The sequence below is a fragment of the Lepidochelys kempii genome, chromosome 22 (assembly GCF_965140285.1).
Source record: "Lepidochelys kempii isolate rLepKem1 chromosome 22, rLepKem1.hap1, whole genome shotgun sequence".
NCBI classification, from domain to species: domain Eukaryota; kingdom Metazoa; phylum Chordata; order Testudines; family Cheloniidae; genus Lepidochelys; species Lepidochelys kempii.
Window position 1 is genome coordinate 17267126 of NC_136401.1, and position 20801 is coordinate 17287926.

General features: G+C 41.7%; 1 protein-coding gene across 1 annotated transcript; it reads right to left on the minus strand.

Annotated features, from left to right (window-relative positions):
- Positions 1 to 688: 688 nt before the first annotated feature.
- LOC140901561 (NF-kappa-B inhibitor delta-like) lies at positions 689 to 20136 on the minus strand. Its single transcript, XM_078849852.1, has 7 exons — positions 20059 to 20136; positions 19479 to 19625; positions 14721 to 14772; positions 13085 to 13254; positions 12035 to 12151; positions 5297 to 5461; positions 689 to 808 (listed from the first exon to the last, which is right to left on the minus strand). The coding sequence occupies exons 1-7, from the start codon at positions 20134 to 20136 to the stop codon at positions 689 to 691; spliced, it is 849 nt and encodes a 282-aa protein (XP_078705978.1).
- Positions 20137 to 20801: the final 665 nt, after the last annotated feature.

The window sequence follows — 20801 nt, forward strand, 5'->3', positions numbered from 1 at the left end:
CACTGGAGTTACACTGATTTGCATCCGCTGAGAATTTGGCCAATGTTTATATAATAAATATAGATTATATAGTTTGCATATAAAATATTGATATTTTATTTTAAGATAATTCCCTTCTTATAAGAAATTGAGACTTAAGCCATTAACAAACCTAATGTCTGGACCCCAATTTCAAACTGCACTGTGCAGATTTAGGTAAGACAAAACCTCTTAAATTAGGGCTTTCTGCTAATACCCTGTTTAATCCATCAAATAATAGTTCCTTGCTTTCAACTACAGACCATTTGGAGATTTTCCATAGTGCTAATTCTCCATGCCTTTGTTTAATGGTAACAGTGCCTTTTGAGTAACAACCTTTGCTAAGTCAAAGGTAGGAAAGGATAAACCTGGACAAAACAGAGGGCCAAATTCTACCATCCTTTCTCATGGTGTATAGTGCCTTATTGCTTGAACAATTGCATTGAAATCAACAGGTATCTTTCTCTCTTGCAGAGTAAGGTACTACTGAATGAGTGAAACTCAGCCCTGTGCAGTCAGCAGAAGCCTATGCACTAGTACATAAATCCTATTTTGAGGGCATAAGAGGGACTTAAATGGTGCACAGGTGTAGTGCTGTTTCTCTGCACGGTGGTCATTTTCACTCTAGAAGAGGAAAAGGTGCTTTATTTTCAAATGGTTTCTTTACCTGTTATCTGGATTCAACAGCTTTGCTGCCAAATGTCTCGGGCCCTGATCCAAAGCCTTTGATATCAATGAAATCATTCCCATTGATTTCAGTGGGCTTTGGATCAGTACGTGCATCGAAAACCTAAGACATGCCCATATTCCTATAGGGAAAAGCTTATTACAAGTGGAGCGTACCATTTTAAAAAATAACCTTTCCTTTTAAATATTTATTTTGCAGGAACACTGGATCTGACCGGATTACATTAACGCCACTTTGCACCTATCTGTCCATCTAAAGGGGCCTTAAAATGGACATAAATTACAGTTATGCTTATTTTAAAGCTTCTATTCAATGCCAGAGTGGTGTAAAAGGGCCTCAGTGTAACAAAGAAGCAGGCCTGTTTGACATTCTGCTGTTCTTAGCAGTCATCATGTTATGCACACACACCAATGTATAGCTTTCAGCAACTAGTAGTGATTTCCAATAACATCATCATTCCAGAGGGACATTTCACACACTAATGTTCAGAAAAGAATGGCTGAAAGAGGCACTTTGAGAGTTGCATGCTCCAATAGATAAGACCCTGGCCTGGAATGTGGTAGACCTATGTTCTATTTCCCAGCTGTTGCACTGATTCACTGTCTGGCACTGGGCAAGTCATAGTACCTCCCCGTGCCTCAGTTTCCCCATCTGTAAAATGGAGATAGTGAAATTTTCCCTCCATTGTAAAGAATTTTGAACTATACAGATGAAAAGTGCTATACAAGAGCTATGTGTTGTTGTTATTAAGGGTTAAATATTAAACATGTTAAAGAAAGTAATTAGGGGAGCTAATAATTTATACACTCATTAATTCAAGAATGGTTTATTCCATGTATTGTATGATGGTATCCAATTCATTTCACAAATAAGGATTTCCACATAAAAATCTGCATGAGTGGTTGCATTAAAGTGTATTAAATGCTCAGTGTTATTCACAGATTTCTGATGGTAGCAAGTTAAACAACTGCATTTATTTATTTATTTGCATTTACACGTGTCACCCATTGAACATTCACTCGTGCATGCATTCATTCCCACGCTAGAGTTTCTTACAGCATAGCTTCAAAATGAGAAGGCATGTGCTTTGGCTGATTTGTGCCTGAATGTATGCAAATATATGCAAATATACAAGCTACCTTTTTTTTTTTTTTTTTTGGTCAGAGGATGTTGGCAGGTATGTAGACGTGATGCAGTGAAAGGAAGTAGCCAAGTAGTAGGGAGGGAAAGGTTTGAGGAAGGCTAAGAGTTACAGCAATCTGTAATTACAATACCTATAGCAGTGTTTCTGAAGAGCTTTAGTCTAAACCTGCTGAACATTTGGCTAAACGTTCTTTTTCAAAACCCCTAAATAACTTATGAGCCTAAGTCTCAGTGCAAATCACTAGTGATTCCCAATGCAACAGCATCATTCAAGAGGGACACACTGAGCGCTAATGTTCAAAAAGCGAAGGCTGAGTCACTTTCCAATAGCTAAGATGCTGGGACTTAGGCTCCTAAGTCACGTAGATGCTGCAAAAAAACTAAAATAAAAAAAAATTTAAAAAAAGTATCCTTTACCTTTCTGTTTACACTTGTTAAAAATTCATTTGTGCTACAATGAGAAATAGTGAGGTACAATCAAAATGCTTTCTAGTCAACTTATTAAATATAATTAATGAAAATTACCATCTGTGGTACTGATTGTCAGAATGTCACCTTTACTCCCCGTCATTTCTATTGACTCATGAGAGGCACTATTTTCAGTCTACGATTGCATAGCAACCCACAAATCTTTCCATAGAAAGAATCTACTACAATACACATTCCGCTAAGAATGTTACTATGAATATTCTCCATTCACGCTTTGGGCCTTATTCCTGCAATGAATCCCACTTTGCCCACAGTGGAAGCCCACAGTGAATGGACAGACTGGGGCTTCCCTACATTCCCCAATGCCATGTTTGTCCTTTGGGACCATTGGCAACCCTCAGACTGCTCTAAATTACACCATGGGACTGGAATAACACAGAGTGAGCTGAGGATTTGAGAGAGTACAGAGATGAGCTCATGCCATCTTTTCACTCTCCTCCCAGACCTCATGCTCCTTGGTGGCAGATGAGATGAATCTAGCTTCTTGTATTTTAATGCTTTCAGGACCATAATTCCTGCTATGATTGACAGTGTTGTATAGATTATTCTGATTGGAAATATTGAATGAGCATCCTGAATGTTGGTCACTATTCTGGGTAATTTCCTCGGTTTAAGTAATTTGTTTTGTAAAGAATAATTTTAACACATTTTAAATGAAACAGATGCCTGAAAACAAAACCCAGCAGGCCTTTCTTCAGACATCTGATTTTCTGGGTTACTTTTACCATCAGTTGGGGGCATATGACCGACAGTCTAGGTTTGATGCTGATGATTTTGCCTTTGTGATTAATCTAACTAAACTAATTAAGCAGGTTAGATAACATGTCACCATGTTTGCCAGTGATCATTACCTGTCTTCTGTAGGACAAAGTGATTTCCTGCACTCTTTTAACTACATGATTGGAGCTGCAAAATCCCATTAGTCATTGCACATACTGTAGGAGGATAGTCCTAAAAGAAGAGAAGAACTCAAATGATCAGCCGGGTCTGTTATTTTTACATACAGGAACTGTTGTTAAATTAACTTTTCTGAATGCTAAATAGAATATGTGGGTTAGATTCTCAGCTGGTGTAAATTAGTGCAGCTGTATTGACTTCAGCGGAGTTATGCTAACCTACACCATCTGAGGATCTGGTCCTGTATGTTTATCCTTGTGAGCATTTGTTTTCCCCCCTTAGAGTCAGAAGCACGATACCTAAGCTTTCAAGTGTGGCTACTTCAATATTCTCATGCAAAATACTGAGGAACAGAATTGATAGTAGCTTCATGGACAAGAGGAATTTTCACTTTAGATGTCGTAGGCTCAGACATACTGGTGGTCACACAGGGGAACTATGACAATGCCATAGACTCATAGACTTTGAGGCCAGAAGGGACCACCATGATCATCTAGTCTGACCTCCTGCACATGGCAGGCCACAGAACCTCACCCACCCACTCCTGTTATAGACCCCTAACTTCTGGCTGAGTCTCTGAAGTCCTCAAATCATGACTTAAAGACTTCAAGTGACAGAGAATCCACCATTTAAACTAGTTTAAATCTGTAAGTGACTCATACGATGGTGAGCTCAACTTAGTGGCTACAGCACATTTGCACCTTACAGTTCATCACTGAAGCCTCTGGATTTTCATAGACTTTAAGGCCAGAAGGGGCAGTTAGAATCTGACCTCCTGCATAACAAAGGCCACAGAATTTCACCCAGTAATCGCTGTCACTGAGGCCAACAACTTGTGGCAAAACTAGAACGTATCTTTTAGAAAGTCATTCAGTCTTGATTTAAAGACTTCAAGTTTTTCTGAAAGGAGGTGCCTTCTCAGGAAACCAAGGCAAAACCCTGTCTGAATTGGCAGGTGATCTAGGATCTCGCGTTTCGACGGCAGGTAACAAATGCTGACGTGACTCTCCCTTTCTTCAGCAAATGCCTGACCTGCCAACAAATATAAAGACTTAATATACCTCATGTAAAATTGTGGGTGGATGCGTACATGGTGGATGTATATGATCCCACTGTCAATTAGAATGGGCTCCAGTGACCTTTTCACAAATGCAGGCACTGTAAACAGCAGGCAATGTGCTGACAGTTCGCTAAGATCTCCAGAGCATCCATTAATACTTCTGTTATGCTCCTTGGCTATGGAATTGCCAAAGTATGCATATGCCCTTTGTGTGCACCCCCCAGTACAGGGGAGACCCAAATTCGCTGTAACAGAGGAGAGCCTATCTGGCATAATAGCTAGCCCTATTCACTTGGGAATGGTGACAGAGGCTTTCTTCACCTGAAACAGCTGCAGAGGGAACTGTGCGTGTGTGAGAGAGAGAGGATGGCCTCTGGGATGACCCCCATTGGCTTCAATAGGCCATGGATTAGGTCCTAACTGTAGGAAGCCACTGTAGCAAGACGAGTTCTTCTTTCCTCCAGCTTGGAACAACCAGAACAACACTGGAGTTGGAAATTCTTCTTACTCTTTATGGAGCAGTGACAATTTCTCTCCTCCTCCCCTGTTTAGATAGAACAGAGGAGGAGGGGGACGGGAGAATCCCACTGAAATACTGTATTTAGGCCAAGATTTTCAAAAGTGACTGGTGATTTTCAGTGCCCAACTTGACATACCTTAAAGGAGCCTGATTTTCAGAGGGTGATTACTCAGCATTTACTGCAAATCAGGGCCCTTTAAAAGGTCTCAAGTTGAACCCCTGAAGATGGAAGTACCCCAAATCAACAGTCATTTTTGAAAATCTGGGCCTTAATGCCTAGCTGATGGATGGTAATTGCTGGGGATCTGGAGAATTAGCACAGTGAATGGAATGAAGGTCCATTGTTTCAGAGGCTTTCAATCGGGGAATTTTAGTAGCAAAATTTCCCTATAACTGAATTCTTTCTTTCGATAAAGATACATGATGTCTATATTTAATAGGCAGGGAGAGTTATAGAGTATAAACCGTATGTAATGTTTACCCGATCGCCAGCCTTTCCTGACTGTGCCATGTGAATTGCCTGGTCGTTGTCTAAGTTTCGGATGCTTGGGTCTGCCCCATGGTCCAGGAGCAATTTGATAATTTCTTCCTGATTTTTGTCCTGATAAAGAGCAGCTGCCATGTGCAAAGCAGTGTTACCATGAGCCTAGCACAATGAAAAGAAAACAACAACACCTTACAGTCCATGGTTCAATTGTATCTTTCAGTTCCCCGCAAAAATATTTTCAGTTTTAAAAGGGTACAAAAAATGGAAAACTGTCAATTAGAGATGAAGAGGCCAGAAAATATTGGTTATCTTAGGGTATCTCCATTATCTGCTACTTATATATGCCTGTTCTAAACACCACAACTCAATAGACCTGCTACAAAGTTGGAGAAGCTTTGCTTCTAAGAGTTGGTGGCTTTTGACGCTTTAAGAATGGATACCTGGCTGTAGCAGTACCTCAGAGGCCAGCAAAAGACACCTGACTAGCAATGAGCCCAACGAGCCTGCAAATGTCTGCAGAACCATATCTTGTTAGGCGGCAGGGACCAGATTAGCTGTTAGCAAAAAGAGATGGGCTTAGTCCGTATAAAGTGCCTTGTAGAAGGAAGTTGAAGGGCTAAAGAAAAGTCACTTATCAAGAAACTAACTTTACATAGACAAAGTAAAATTTGGTGGCACGTGGATGCACTACACACAATTGTGTGATGGCATCATAGCTGAAAATAATGGGCCTGATTCTCATTTACACTAACACTGCTTTACACGGCTCTGACATGCACATTAAGGCCTCTGCCAGAAGAGTGTAAAAGGGCCTTAGTGTAAATGAGGATCAGGAACAATATTTAATGGATTATATTTGTAGCTAAAATACATTGATTTCCTGGCCACTGGGCTTTTCCTGGTTCAAAAAAAGCAAGTCCCAGACACCTTGCCTATTACTGCTAGAGCTCTTCCAAGTTCCGGATCACTGGGCAAGTGTCCTTAGTGGAACTTACTGCAAAACACTCAGATAACAAGTGATCCACCTGGAAAGTGTCCAGTTTTCGAAGGGTTACTGCTGTCCATGTATCTCTATGTAATATTATTAAGAATATATGCTAGGACTGTATATATAAGGGGGCTCAAGTACTGGGGCAGGTGAAAGAAATCACACCTGTCATTGGCCCCATCTCTGGAAAGCATCCTATTCAGGACAGCATGTAAGCGTGTACTTAATTTTAAGCATGTGCTTAAGTCCCATGAAAAGCAATGGGATTTAAGAACATATATAAGTGCTTTCCTGGGTCCTTCAACATAAGCATTCTTAAAAATGAAAAAAAAAAAGAAATGTAATTCCTCGCCAGGTCGATAGGTGGCCTGAAACTGAGTTCTGTAACCGGAGAGGAACTCTATCACTGTTATCTGACAGGACAGGACAAAACCTGTCACGCTGCACAGCCAGAAGAGTCAATAGGATTGGTGACAAAGGATTAATAAAAGAAATATAGATGGCAAGGGACTAATTTATTAAAGATTCTATGATACTGATAATATATTTAACCAGCCCCATAACTTTTATTTTTCAAATCATTATGTATTCCTCACAGACGGTGCTCTGTTGAGCTTTGTATTATCATTTCGCCTGCTGTGGTTCTAATTCATTTCCCTCTGTTCTATTTATTAATTGATGAAATAACAAACAATACTACTTAGCTCTTACACACTGATATGCAGTTGCAGTTATTTTATGAGCTCAGTTGGAAAGGGGATGACATTAAAAGGTACGGGACACAAATGATAACCAATTTTAGAAGGAGTGGTTAGTAATTTTTGTTCCACGTGCACCTCTGATGCAGAGGATACTCTGAAACACACCTCTAAATAGCAAACAAATATGAAATTCTTAAAAGCTTTTTTTAGGGAAACAAGGTATTTTTACAAGTTCTGAATCAGCAAATCTGTTATGTCAACTTTACCATCCCATAAAACAAAATTATTGTTACTTAGCTATTTATATGGCTTTTCAAGAAAAAATGAAACATCTGTGTTTATATGTTGTATCTTTGACAACAGTCTTGAGGCAGAAACCCTGGTATCTTCAGAAACCAAACATTCAGCTAGGCAAATAAGACTCTTAATCTTATAAAGCCTGAACTAACTCTCATTAAAGCCTTTGCATTCACTGTAATGGAAGTTGGATTAGGGACACTACAGGCTAAATGATGCCCAGTCCTGCCGGGGAACAAGGGATAGAGAACACAGGGAGCCTTCTCTCCTATTGCACAGGGGCATGATCTTATGGCTTAATGGAGGGAGCATTGCTATTCACTTCAATGCATGCAGGATCAGGCTTTTGGTGCACAAGAGACTGGTGACTTTAGTGCCAGCTGTGGCACTAGATTTCACACACAGGGTGGGTTGGCTGGGGAGAAGACAGGGTCATGCCCTCCAGTACTCCCCACCCCTTTGCATTAGCCAGTGGAGCAGGGCTGCTCTACAGAGCAACAACTCGCTGTACCTTGTAACAAGGTGCACCAGCAATTGCTGCCATGTGCTCTCCTCCAGCATTCCCAGAGCTATTATGCCCATCTCGCCAGCACGCCTACTGGGGAGTACTTCAGGCTGCAGCCTCAAGGCACAGTGGGCTCAATCTCATCCTCCTCCAAACTGTGCTGTGGTTCAGTATTTGCTGCATACTCGGCCCTGGGATGGAGTTCAGGGTCTCCAAGCCCCTCTGCACTTTCGAGAACTCCTCCAAGATTCCAGGGAAACTGTTAATGTTAATGACTTTGTATTGGGCAGATCACTGAATTTCCACACTGTAGCAGGTAAAGAGTCAGACCCATCGAGGCAGGAGATCATCGAAAGTGGCAGCTTTCAGTCAGATTTTACTCAATATCTCAATGAAGCTGGTATTTGCATACATAGGCATGATCTTGAATCATAGCCAGGATCCCAACAAGCAAAGCAAACAAGTTAAAAACTTGCCAGTGCACTTATTCCCTGATCCAAGACCCACTTTCTTGGCCTCTGACTCCCATCTATCTACCCACCTATTCCCTCACTGCCCCATCCATCCATCCATCCATCAATTTATATATATAAGGTTAAGACAGAGCCCATTAGAGTCAGCAGAAACATTCCCACTTCTTTCACTGAGCTTTGGATCTGGCCTCTGGCCTGTACTATCTGAGTATTCCCTTAAGAAGTCTTGCCCCGGATCTCACTTGTTAGTAAATATTGCAAAGATATTTCTTTTAGTAAACTGCTAAACATAAATGGGAGAAAGTCAGACAGGAATCTAATGGGACTCTCTAGACTCTCTCTTGGGTGTTTTAGAAAGAGCACAGCAGGCCTTGACTGCCCCATGGGCCAAGGCCAATGCAGTTGTGAAGAAATACGAGCAGACACTGAACAGTGTGCAGAAACTTCTGAAACTCTCTGAAAAGAAATGAGAGCAAAATGAGGGCCGGGTGCAGGCTCAAATTCTTCACATTCTTCAACTACAGGAAAGACAAGAGGACAACGATGTAATCTTTTTTTCTTGGAAATAATGGTTACAAGAGACACAGTAGAGCAGCTGAAGACTCCAGATGATCCTATCAACATAGAAAGAGCCTACAGGATTATTATCAGGAGACAGTGTCAGATACCAGAACCCCATGGACAAGTTATTGCCCGTACAATGGGTCCTAAGAGATAAAGGGAGAGAATGATGCAAAAAAGACCAGGGTGTTTCAAAAAATTAAGGGTAAGGAGAGAGACTATTCTTTACAGATCTTTGTCCCACCACAAAGAGCAAAAGGCACATGCCATTCCCCGTCAAATAGAACTTTATAAGAAGAAACATGCAAGTGTCACTTGTGCATCCACAAAACTGAGCACCAGGATTAACTGAACTGAATAACATCTTCTCTCCTGCTGAATCCAATGGAGAACGGTTAAGTAAACTAGACAAGGAGGATTCCTCAATAAGGCCACGTTGAAAAGTCAGAGGCTGACATGAGGGTAGGAAGCCACACTTCAGAGTACATATGACAGTGAATTTCTGCTGTTGGATCTGTGTGTTTATAAGCCCAGACCCTCAGCTGTGGTAAATGGAGCTACATAATATTTAATTGTACAGCTTTCTCTCAGTCTCTGTATCAAACCATGTTCATTTCTGGACATTAGATGAATAACTTTCTTTCCCCCTTCTTCACAGCTGATGACAGGTGCTGAAAAACGTACATCCAGTCTCAACAAATCCACCACTCGTGGTGATGATTTGGTGTTAGGTGTTGTCCCAGATGTCACTCTGTGGCGACAAATGTTGCAATGCTGAGTTCAGCTGGGCTGATAAATGTGCTGGCAGGGTGTGAAAAATAATAAATAAGAAGGTTTTGAAAAAAAAGGCTGAGGCAGCTTGAACAGATGGTGGCTGGAGCGTAGCTGCACTGAAGCCGAAAGAACAGCTCCCGTTTACATCCGCTGAGGGTCTGCCCATTATGTCTAGCTGCTAGGCAAGCCACGATGAGTAAAAACTCCAGAAAATATGTCAGGGGGACGGTCTCTACTAAAGCATAAATGTCATGAAGTTCGCTCACAATACCCGTTGCCCAGGGCCCGGGTTAACTGGCTTAGGCTCGGGGAACTGGCACAACAGGGCTAAAAATAGCGGTGTAGACGTTGGCACTTGGGCGGGAGCCCGGGCTCTGAGACCCTCCCACCTCTCCAGGTTTCGGAACCCAGACTCTAGCCCAAGCGGGAACATCTACGCTGCTATTTTTAGTTCTGTAGTGTGAACCTGAGACAACTGACCCAGGCTCTGACTCACTGCCGTGGGTGGTTTGGGTTTTTTGCAGTGTAGACATCCTCTTAGAGGCTTGGCAACAGAGCAAGCTGTACCAGGCTGATTTCTTTCTCTTTCTCTTGAAATGCAACTTTGGGTCACGGCTTTCATCGGCCGCTGTATGTCACTTCTTTATCTCCCCTTAGCTCTCCTTATGGTTTCCAGGAACTGGAAATGTCCAGTAAAATATTTACATTCTCCAAGCCCAAAGTTACAGCTAGTCATGACGATGAACAACTTCACTGATCTCCGACAAAATAGACACACAGTTCTGGGACCTGCTTCAAGGGTGTAAATAATTTGGAGCGGAAACGATTGTGCTGGTGGTCCTTGGAATGAGCCCTAAGCAGCAGAGCTGTTTCCAAGAGTCTGGCTCCATACTGTGGATGGCACAGGCGATGGGAAATGCGCTGCATTTTATTGCTCACCCATGGTATCGCACTGGGAAGCGGAACAGCACAATGCATCATTTCAGGCCTCTTTGCTCAGCTTGCAAAATGACTCAATAATGATCTTCATCCTCACTGAGTAGTCACTTTTCTTGTCCTTCCCCTTCCTTCCCAACCCCTTCTCTGCTTATCTCCCTCACTCCTTGTGTCAGCTGTTCACTGCTTAGCCAAAGATCCATGTTTGAATACTACTCTTTGCAATGCAGTATAGATTCAATGCTCCATGTAGAATGTAAGGCCCAGATTTTTAAAGGTATTTTGGCATTGCAACACTTAGCACTGCAATGCCTAAAAATGTGGAAACCTAAATCTCATTTTCAAAGGGGAATTAGGCACTGAGAGCCTAAATCCCATTGACTGTCTATGGGATCTTGGCTCCTAAATGCCTAAATCCTTTTTGAAAATGAGATTTAGGCTCCTAAATATTTAGGCATTGCAACACCTAGCGCCACAACACCTAAATACCTTTAAAAATTTGGGCCAAAGCTTCCTAGGGCAGGGATTGCCATTTTGTGATGTGTGTGTAGGGCATCTAGCACAATGGGGCAGTGATCCCCAATGAAAAACGTTCCTGAATACAATCCATGCAGCCAGTCCTCGATCCTCCTTTCAAATTCCTCTTTAAGGCTTACCTCTGCTGTGATGCCCACAAAAACCTGTCTGCTGTTTATACCTAAGAAGGTGACAAGCTATAATTGTCCCTCTTCCCTTCCTTCTCTTTCTACTTCCTCACTTCTCCTAACGCCCCTGTTCCTGCCACCCTACCTTAGTCCCAATTTTAAAAAAATAAAATAAAAGATGCAACAAAACACGTAGGTAACAAAGCAGTGGTATTTCCTCCCCACATTCCTCTGCTTGTATGTTCTATCCTCATCCCCATACCATTCATCTGTTTTGTGTCTTCTAGGCCTGGACTCTGAAAGTACTGAGGAATATGCTTAACATTCATCACATGGGTAAACAACCTTGACTTCAATGGAATTTAAGCATGTGCTTAAAATTAGACATGTGCGTCAATGCTTTTCTGACTAGGGCTGCTTTTCCTGAATCAGAGCCTTAGACTGTAAGCAGGGAGTATCGCTCATCTTTGTTGATACAGCTCCTAGTACAATGCGATTCCAAACCCCATTCTGGGTATGTGAGTGTTACAACAGCAATACAAATTATGTGATTTTCTTCGTGGTCAAAATGTAAAGCTCCATATTCTGTTTCTCACATTAGCTTCCTGCATGATGCCTTCAAGAAAATATTACTTGCAATACATTTTATAAATGGAAACAGGATACACAGGTTCAAGGTAGCTTTGAAAAGTTGCACAGTTCATTGATTTTCCTGTTTTTAGCGTGGATAGTTTGCTATATTTGCATGCAAAAATCTTTTCCTGTGAAATCCAGTTGTTATATTGCATTTCCATTGAATACCCCATGTGTTGTGGTTCATTCAAATTATGCACCAGTGCCAGCCCTAACTCACCTTACTGTTGATAAAGTCCTCAGACATGAAAGTATTTAGTTCCAAGAAATACTTGAGCAGGGAGATGTTCCCATCCTGTACCGTGTAATGAACTACTGTCTTGTTGCTTTTAACATCCTGTTAAAAAAACAACAACAAAGCTTTTGCAAAAGAGCTTAGCAAGTTATGTAAATTCGCTGGAGAAGACTAAAGGCTAGCTCCTCAACTGGGGTAAATCAGCACTGACTCCCAGAGAATTATGCTGATACAGGATTTGGTCCTGAATATGCAACAATCAACAATAAAGTACTTGTAGAATAAATGATCTGAAAGCCCCTAAATGCTCATCCTGTATGCCACTGGTCAACATTTCATGATCATGTAGTTGAAAAAGGATGAGGCTCCTTATTTCACTTGGTAACATAGTGCCACCACATCTCTGCTCTAATCTCTGTGATATGAATTTAGTACTGCCATCCCATTCAGCTTATATATACAAAAACACCTTCCCCGAAAGGGTCCTGTAAGAATTACCTCAGTTGCCCTGTAGTAAGCCTTGTGTGCGGTCAGCGTGTTTCAGGTGGATTCCCCACTGGCGGGCATACTTGCTACTGACAGGGCCCTGAGCTGGGACCTGGTGGAGCAGGGACGGCCCAGGTCCCCCACCCGGCAGCCACACTCCTGCTTCCCCTAGGTGACGGCCCTCTCTCCTAACTGGCAGTCAGGCCAAATAGCCCTACTGAAGAGGGCCATTATACAGACTCTGGCCATTGGGCCACGCAGCCCTGAGAGAGAGCAGTTAGACTGACTCTGGTCATTGGGTCACACAGTCCTGCTGATGGGGCATCCCTGTTCACTCTGGCTGCCAGGCCACACAGCCCTGAGAGAGGGCAACCATATGGACTTTTACCCCTAGGCCAAGCTATTCCAAGACAAGCAATGGTTGTATAGACTCAGCCATGGGACCATCATTACCCCCACCCTGTCCCAAGAAGAGACTGGGCGCACTTGCTCCATGACACAGTGTTATCAGTAATTCAGCCATAGAAAGCAACAAAGTTCGCTCCTTACTCGGCTGTGGATGGAGGCTCCCATCTGCACCAGAAGGTGGATACACGATAGCACCTCCTCACTCTGGTACTGAAGTTCTTTTTTCTGTTCCTCAGTTAGTGTAAGGTGACACTGCTGCTCTCGGAACAGGGAATTATGGGACAGAACAGCACAGTGAAGTGGGGTATGGCCTAAAAAAAAAAAAAAGGAAATAAGGTTAAAATGGTTTCAATAAAGTGTTGATTTAAATAAAGGGGAAAATAAATAAATAAGACAACTTTGGCCCCCTTTCACCCTGAGTGACAATTATGACAAAAGAGGTTTCATGAGAGACACGGGTCTCACACATATAGTTTAGGGTGCCCCAAAGACACACAGGCCTCAAGGGAAAGGGAAATCACAGAATGGGTCCCTAACACAGATTTTAAATACCAGTGGCACTGGGAGCCAAAGTGAATCTTTACATATTGAGAAGAGTTGGCTCCCTAAGTGGTTCTGGGAGAGCAGGTGGGTGACGTAATGTCTTTTATTGGACCTACTTCTGTTGGCAAAAGTGCAAGCTTTCGAGTTCTACAGAACTCTTCTTCAGGTCTCTGCGTAAGCTCGAAAGTTTGTCTCTCTCACTAACAAAAGCTGGCCCAATAAACGATATTACCTCACTCACCTGGTCTGCAGTGCACAGTATCCCAGCTACAACAACACTGCAAACAATAATGTAAGTTCTTTGGTAAAGTCAGGGCTCCCTCTTTTGTCTGTTTCATCTATGTGCAGCATCTTCTCTGAAACCTAGATTGTGAGCTCTCGACTTGTATACAGCGCCTAGCACACTGGGGCCTTGATCTGTGATTGGGGCCTTTTGGCATTACCGTTGTACAAAAATAAGTAAATAAATCATCATCATCATCGGTCATTTGCACTAGCTCTGAATCTTTGCCTTATTTTCAGCTCTTTTTCCAACAGTTCCCTCTATTCTGAGAGAATTCCAGGAATATTTTTGTGTACAATTAACTCAAAGTGATGAACGGCAAATTGCTTGGGAATACATGAGACGTAATTAGAGGCCCATAAACCTTAGAACCAATTATATTATATATTATACATTACTTTGTTATCCATTATGGTCCAAGTTCAGGAAAATATCCCTATTCAGACAGGGGACATAAGCATGTGTTTAAGTATGATTGAATTCTATAGCTTAAGTGCTTTGCTGAAACAGAGCCTATGATGTCAACACTCTCCTTGATATTCTTGCACACCCAAAACTCATTGAATTCAAATATCTGAGCCCCAAATATCCATTATAATTATTATTTGCTGTGTTGTTGTAGCCATGTTGGTCCCAGGATCTTTGAGACACAAGGTGGGTGAGGTAATAGCTTTCATTTGACCAACCTCTGTTGATGAGAGAGACAAGCTTTCAAGCTTACACAGAGCTTTTCTTCAGGTCAGAAACATTTGAGCTTGTCTTTTTCTGACATGAAGAAGAGCTTTGTGTAAGCCCGAAAGCTTCTCTCTTTCACCAACAGTGGTTGGTCCTGTAAAAAATATTACCTCGCCCACCTCATCTCTCCATTATAATTATTATTCATTGTTATAATGCCAATATAAAAATCTGCAAAACCAAAATGTGAAAGAGTTAAAACTAAAATGATCTTACCTTCAAAATCCTTCATTTCTAAATCGTGAGGGAAACCTAGTGACATAATAACCTAGAGTTGACAAAAGCACAGGAGAAATTAAATTCAGCAAAATGCTGTTTAAAGCAAAAACCAGTCAAAGCATTCATAAACATTTGTAATATTCCCAGAGTCAACTGATTGGCAAGAATTTCTGTTGATGCCAGAATACAGATGAATCCAATTATATGTTCATGCACTTAGCCTACGTATTGGAGTTAGCGATTGTTTCAAACCTGTCAATTATTTTGTCCCAACTGTAAAACTATGGGTCCTTTATTTCATCTTGTCAGGAAATGTTTTCAGGTATTAAAGGTGGCAGGAGTAGGAGAAATAACAGTATTGTGCACTTTTTCTGTTTCTTTATGATGGATACAGAAGGCCATTTTTTATTTAATTTCTTTATTTATTTTGTGCAGGATAAGGGATTTTTTTTCTGCTTGCTTTTTAATTGGTAATATCAGGAATGTTAAATCTTACCTGTTTTTGCTGGATGTCTAGTTGGAGGATGCAGAATTGTGGATTGGGAGTTTTCTCAATCCTTAACCAAAGGGATATGGCAGGGGCTGAATCATTAACAAACAGTTTTTTTCTTTTTGTCGCATACAGGGTGTTTGTTTTTAAAAATATGTTTAATTCAAATAACTTTAGAGAGTAATAATTCTAATAATAATCTGTACATCAGTAGCAACTAAAAGCTACAGGCAGAGATCAGGGGCCCTTTCATGCTTAGCGCTGTATGTACACATAATGGGCTTAATCTTCAGGAAGAGAGATTTAGGTTAGATATTAGGAAAAGCTTTCTCACTATAAGGGTAGTTAAGCTCTGGAACAGGCTTCCAAGAGAGATTGGGGAATCCCCATCACTGGAGCTTTTAAAGAACAGGTTGGACAAACACCTGTCAGGGATGGTTTAGGTTTACTTGGCCCTGCCGCAATGCAGGGCAGTGCTGACCTGCCCAGGTCCCTTGGAGACTCATATTTCTATGATTATGGAAAGAAAGACCTTCCCCCAAAGGGCTTACAGTATAAAAGGTCACTACTGGGCATGACTGAGAGACCAACCACGATCACAAATCGGCTGGGTAAATGTCGTTTCCCCTTGGATATTGGTGATACCACAATCCTACTGGATCATAGAATTTACCAAGAAAAACAGAGGGAAACAACTGAATTTCTAATGTAAAAAACATATAGAACACTTTTGCTCCCTTTAATAATAGCCAAGCCCTTACAGACCTTCTTTATCCATCACAAAGAAGCAAAGACGGGCATCAACCCATTTCTCCCCTTTGCCGGTTACCTTGGCCAGAACTTGAACTTTGGTCATTGATGTACTGACCCGTACTGCCCAAAGGAAAGCTGAACTGTCCTGTATATGAGAGATTCAGAGGCACTGGGCTTTGATATTGAACATGTCTGCCAGAGCAACAGGAAGGGTAACTACTGTTTGGTTTCAAACTACTCACTCACTGGGCTGTGAATCCTATCCACAAAGCTGCACAAAGCCTATCTATGTGGGTATGGCTATATCAGAGTTCAAACTCAAGCTCAAGCATAACTCCCCTTCCATCAACACACAAATCGTGCTGACCCAGGGTCTCAGGACTCCACTGGCGTGGAGGGTCCGAGCCTCAGTCAAGCTGGGATCCTGTTGCTTTGCAGTGTAGACGCAGCCCCATGGGATTCATGCTCCAGGAGTCTACCAAAAATATCCCACCATCCCATGGGCTGCACTTCTTTGTCCTCTGGACAGTTAAGTTTTGTGGACAGTCAAGGTTTCCCACACTGCACCACGAACTAAAGGCTAGAGCGACCACATTTTGGGAGTGCACTCAGAAGTCTGGGATATGGGTGATTGGATTTGGGCCTGCATAATGCAGTGTAGATGCCGGAGACCCAGGTTGTGTTACTAAAGTCCCACTTAAGCCCTTAGAACAGGTCTTAATATTAATTCTGTTGAGTTCTATTTTAACAGCTATACATTTTAGTCAGTGTATCTATGTCAATGATGGTCAAGTACTTCAGCCTACTTTCTTTAGCACACTCTGTACTGGGTTAACAAACAATATAAACTCAGGCCTTTTAACCCTCCCTGCAACGTGAACACGTTTATTTAGAGCTATCTTAGAAAAACATAAATAACAAGCTGTCTCCACACATTATCATTTACAGCATAACTTCATTTCCTAAAGCTCTGTTGACACTGGAAATGTTCATATTGTAAAATTGTCATGTGTAGCAATACGGCAGGCTGAAGCAAACATGCCTGCTTGTAATATCTGGGGCCGTATGCAAATGAAACTAGTAAAAGTCATTAAGAATTTCTATGGAAATGAGCATTGTTTGGATTTAATGCAGAGTGCAACATTTGAAAACATTCAGCTCTTTTTTCCCCAGATAGTGGTGATTTGAAGTGATGCTTCATACAGGCTCTTTATCAAAAATATTAGAAAGTATAACATTTTCCCTACTTTTGTTGAATAACCTAATTTCCCCATAGCTTAGCATTTTAGCTGAGATTTTCAAATATAAATACTTGTATTGTAATGACTCATTCAGAACCCTTAATACTTAACATACAGGCATGAGACACTAAGTCTTTCATTGAATTTGGCCCCAATTTCAGAGACACCTGGAATCAGAGCCAACTTTACATAATGTGAATGATTTATCTAGACAAAATATTGATAAATAGCTCTGAGTTTCCTCACTATTAATCTCAGTTAATTAAGGGGGAGAAGAAAAGTTCAGAATTAAACTTTAAAAATTCACAGACTGGGGAGCCTGAATGTATTTTGCAGCATTTATTTTAAGTGAAAAAGATGCATTTCCATGAAAAAGGGTTCTGTAGGTTTTACAAGTGCCCCACAAACATTCCCTTCAGTGGAATCCTCCCTGTCATATTAAGCACTTTATGAGGCTGAGTGAAAAGAATGTAGGCTTAAGCACTCTGAAAGTTACATATTAACTTCCTATTTATGAATTAATTTAGGGCTGTGTATAAGGCATGGTTAACCAGTGCTGGAATTCAAACGGCCAGAACTAAGGAGATCCTGCTACATTCTTTCATTTACAATGCGGTGCCATCATTAGAGGAACAGCCCTACCTTAATCCTAGCATTGTGGGTGCCAGAAGTGTGTTAGAGAAGCTGCCTATGGTGTCTGCTGGTATGAATAGAAAGAGAGGTAAAGGCTTTTTTAAAGTTTATTAGCAACCGATGATCTACTAAAGTTTCCACGGTAAACATCTGATGAAGTGAGCTGTAGCTCACGAAAGCTCATGCTCAAATAAATTGGTTAGTCTCTAAGGTGCCACAAGTACTCCTTTTCTTATTCCAATACACTCACCCATGTTGGGTAGTACCTTTCTCTGCGAGAAATCCTGTTCAAGTCAATAGGATTTCTGGTAGAATAAAGCTAGGGTGACCATATTTCCCCAAAGGAAAACGGGACACCCTCAGCCGCTCGACCGAGTCCCCTTCCCCCTGCGTGAGACTGTTGCCAGTCGGAAGGGAACACTGTTGCCTGCGGGAACACTGCCACCCTGCCCCATGCAGGGCTGGCACCTCTGCTTGCCTTCTCCCCACACATTCCTCCGCCGTGCACCCTACTTTTTTGACAAAAGTGGGCATTTGTCCCTTATGCTCTTGCCAACTGATCGAGTCAGCAAGAGCAAATGGGACAAATGCCCACTTTTGAAGAAAAAAAAAAAGTCGGGCCGGCTGGGACAGGGCTTAAAAAAGGGACTGTCCCGGCCAAAATGGGATTATGATCACCCAAAATAAAGCACTATTCAGTGTGATAAGTGTATCAGAATCTGGCTATACAACAAGGAAGGCTGAAACACAAAGGAAATAATGGCTCGGCAGGTGGCCCACAAAGTTTACTGCTATTGTTAACGGAAGAGATATTCAAAGGCACAAAGGGCAGTCAGGTGTAATTGACTTTCAGTAAGCACTGGAGCCAGGGACCTGATCAATCTGATGTCAATAGAGCTATGACAATTTACGGCAGCTGAGAGTCTACCATGAATGCCTACTTCCTCTTTGTGCCTTTGAAAATCCACATCAGTAGCTCTTGTCTCTATTCAGAATTTTAAAAATATATCTGATTTTGCAAACTGTGTAGGTAGCTAGTCTATGTATCCAGGGACCAAATTCTGCTCTCATTCACAATGATATATATCTGGAGTAATATATTCAGCCATCTCCTTTGAAGTGAAGGATCGACATATTAGGTGCAAGTGGAAAAAAAGACTCCTAATAAAGGACTGGAAAGAATGAAATCAAGCCAAAAGATTTTTACTTAAGGATATATTTACTTCTGAGATGTTCATTTTGGAAACACATCTCTAAATCGATTGTTACAGTCACGGCATACAAACTGAGAAGTTAGATAAAAACAAAATCCTCTTTCTGGAAGGTTGCAGTGCAGCACTATTTCTTGCAATCCAGAACCTTCACAACATGAGAACCAAAAACAGAGAGGGACAATGCAGGCTGCTCCCTAAGGCACAGAGGCACAATTCACCCAGCTTGCTCTAGACTGGCTCTTTGCAGACTTACCGCTGCTAGACCCAGATTGCATATTTCACTACAGAGCCCCATAGCCAGCAAGCAGGACCAGGAAACCCCTGAGAACTGAAACTTTAGCATGGTTTTCAATACACCACTCCATACTGTGATTTCTTTGCACTTTTATATTGCTTGCAATTAAAATAAGGACGCTCTTCCTACCTGGATGACTTGTGCATATCCATAAGTTGCCGCAAGGTGTAAAGCGGATTGCCCTTTATCGTCCACAGCATTGACATCAGCCCCTGTCAGTATCAAATCATAGACTATGGCTGGTTGTCTGGCAGTTACAGCAACCAACAGGGGAGTCTGAAAATAGCAGCAAAACAAATACAATACAAGACACTGGCAACAGTGAAACTAATAAAAAAGAAAAGGCCGTGTGGAAGAAGAGGGACTCCGTGCAGGACTCATGGGAAGACTGAGCCCTCATGTTGCCCAAGGATGCTCCTGTTATAGAGGCATGGAACTCTTGTCATGGGCAGTGTTATGAGAAACACAGTGCTCCCTTCTGAGCATAGAAAGAGACAGAAACATGCCTGGATAAGGCCCTTGCATGAAACTGAAATAAATCCTGTACTTGTCCCCAGGATGAAATTCACCCGTGTTCAGAAGGCTTATGAATCATGTATGGGAGATGCGTTTTTCAGTGGGAATGAAGTGATGCTCAGGCTTAGTGCTGGCACAGAGGTGAATTAAATGCTGCTATTCTGGTTTGAGTGGGGTACAGTGCCTACATTACCTTTCCTCTGTGCTCCTTGGCATCTAGTCTTCGCAGCTCTCTCATACGCTCTGCGGCTGCCAGTGTGTATTCCCTCATACCTTTAGCTGCATAAATATGTAGAATTCTAAGACAGTAAATAAAGACACTGATCATTGCCTATCCACGAATCATCCTGGAGATTAACAGTTTTACAGAGCAGCACTATCTGGTCTGTGGTTTTCTACTATGAGAGTTGGACTCCACAGAAAGGGCCTATGGTGTGCACTGAGGAGCCATTTAAAGGTCTGATCTTGAAAACAGACATAGTGCTAGCTTCCATGAGTTAAACCTATTGATTTCAATAGCATGCAGGTTTCAGAGTAACAGCCGTGTTAGTCTGTATTCGCAAAAAGAAAAGGAGGACTTGTGGCACCTTAGAGACTAACCAATTTATTTGAGCATGCAGTTTTACTCAATTCTTGTACAGCCTAGTTACAGGCTTTCTTTCAGATGAATGCTTTCTACCGGGACTGAAATTCACCCCTGTGCACTGGACAGTTCTTAAGTCCTACTTAATAGAACCACAACGTTATACTTGCAGTGGTCCAGTAATATATATAGTATTACATTATCCCATGTATATGCAGTGGACACATGGGTAATACCTGTGCATCAGAAGTAACAAAGATCCTCTTTTAAATGATTTAATCTCTAGGATGAATCCAGAATTTCTTGTCAAGGTGGCTCTACATGTTTTTCGAAGCTAGTGGCTTGAAGGAAAG

Coding starts and splice junctions, on each gene's coding strand:
- LOC140901561 (XM_078849852.1), bottom strand. CDS start 20,136: ATGAGGGAATACACACTGGCAGCCGCAGAGCGTATGAGAGAGCTGCGA. Junction 13,255..14,720: donor AGAAATGAAGGATTTTGAAG/GTAAGATCATTT, acceptor TTTTTTTTTTAG/GCCATACCCCACTTCACTGT. Junction 809..5,296: donor CAGGAAAGGCTGGCGATCGG/GTAAACATTACA, acceptor GGCATGTCTTAG/GTTTTCGATGCACGTACTGA.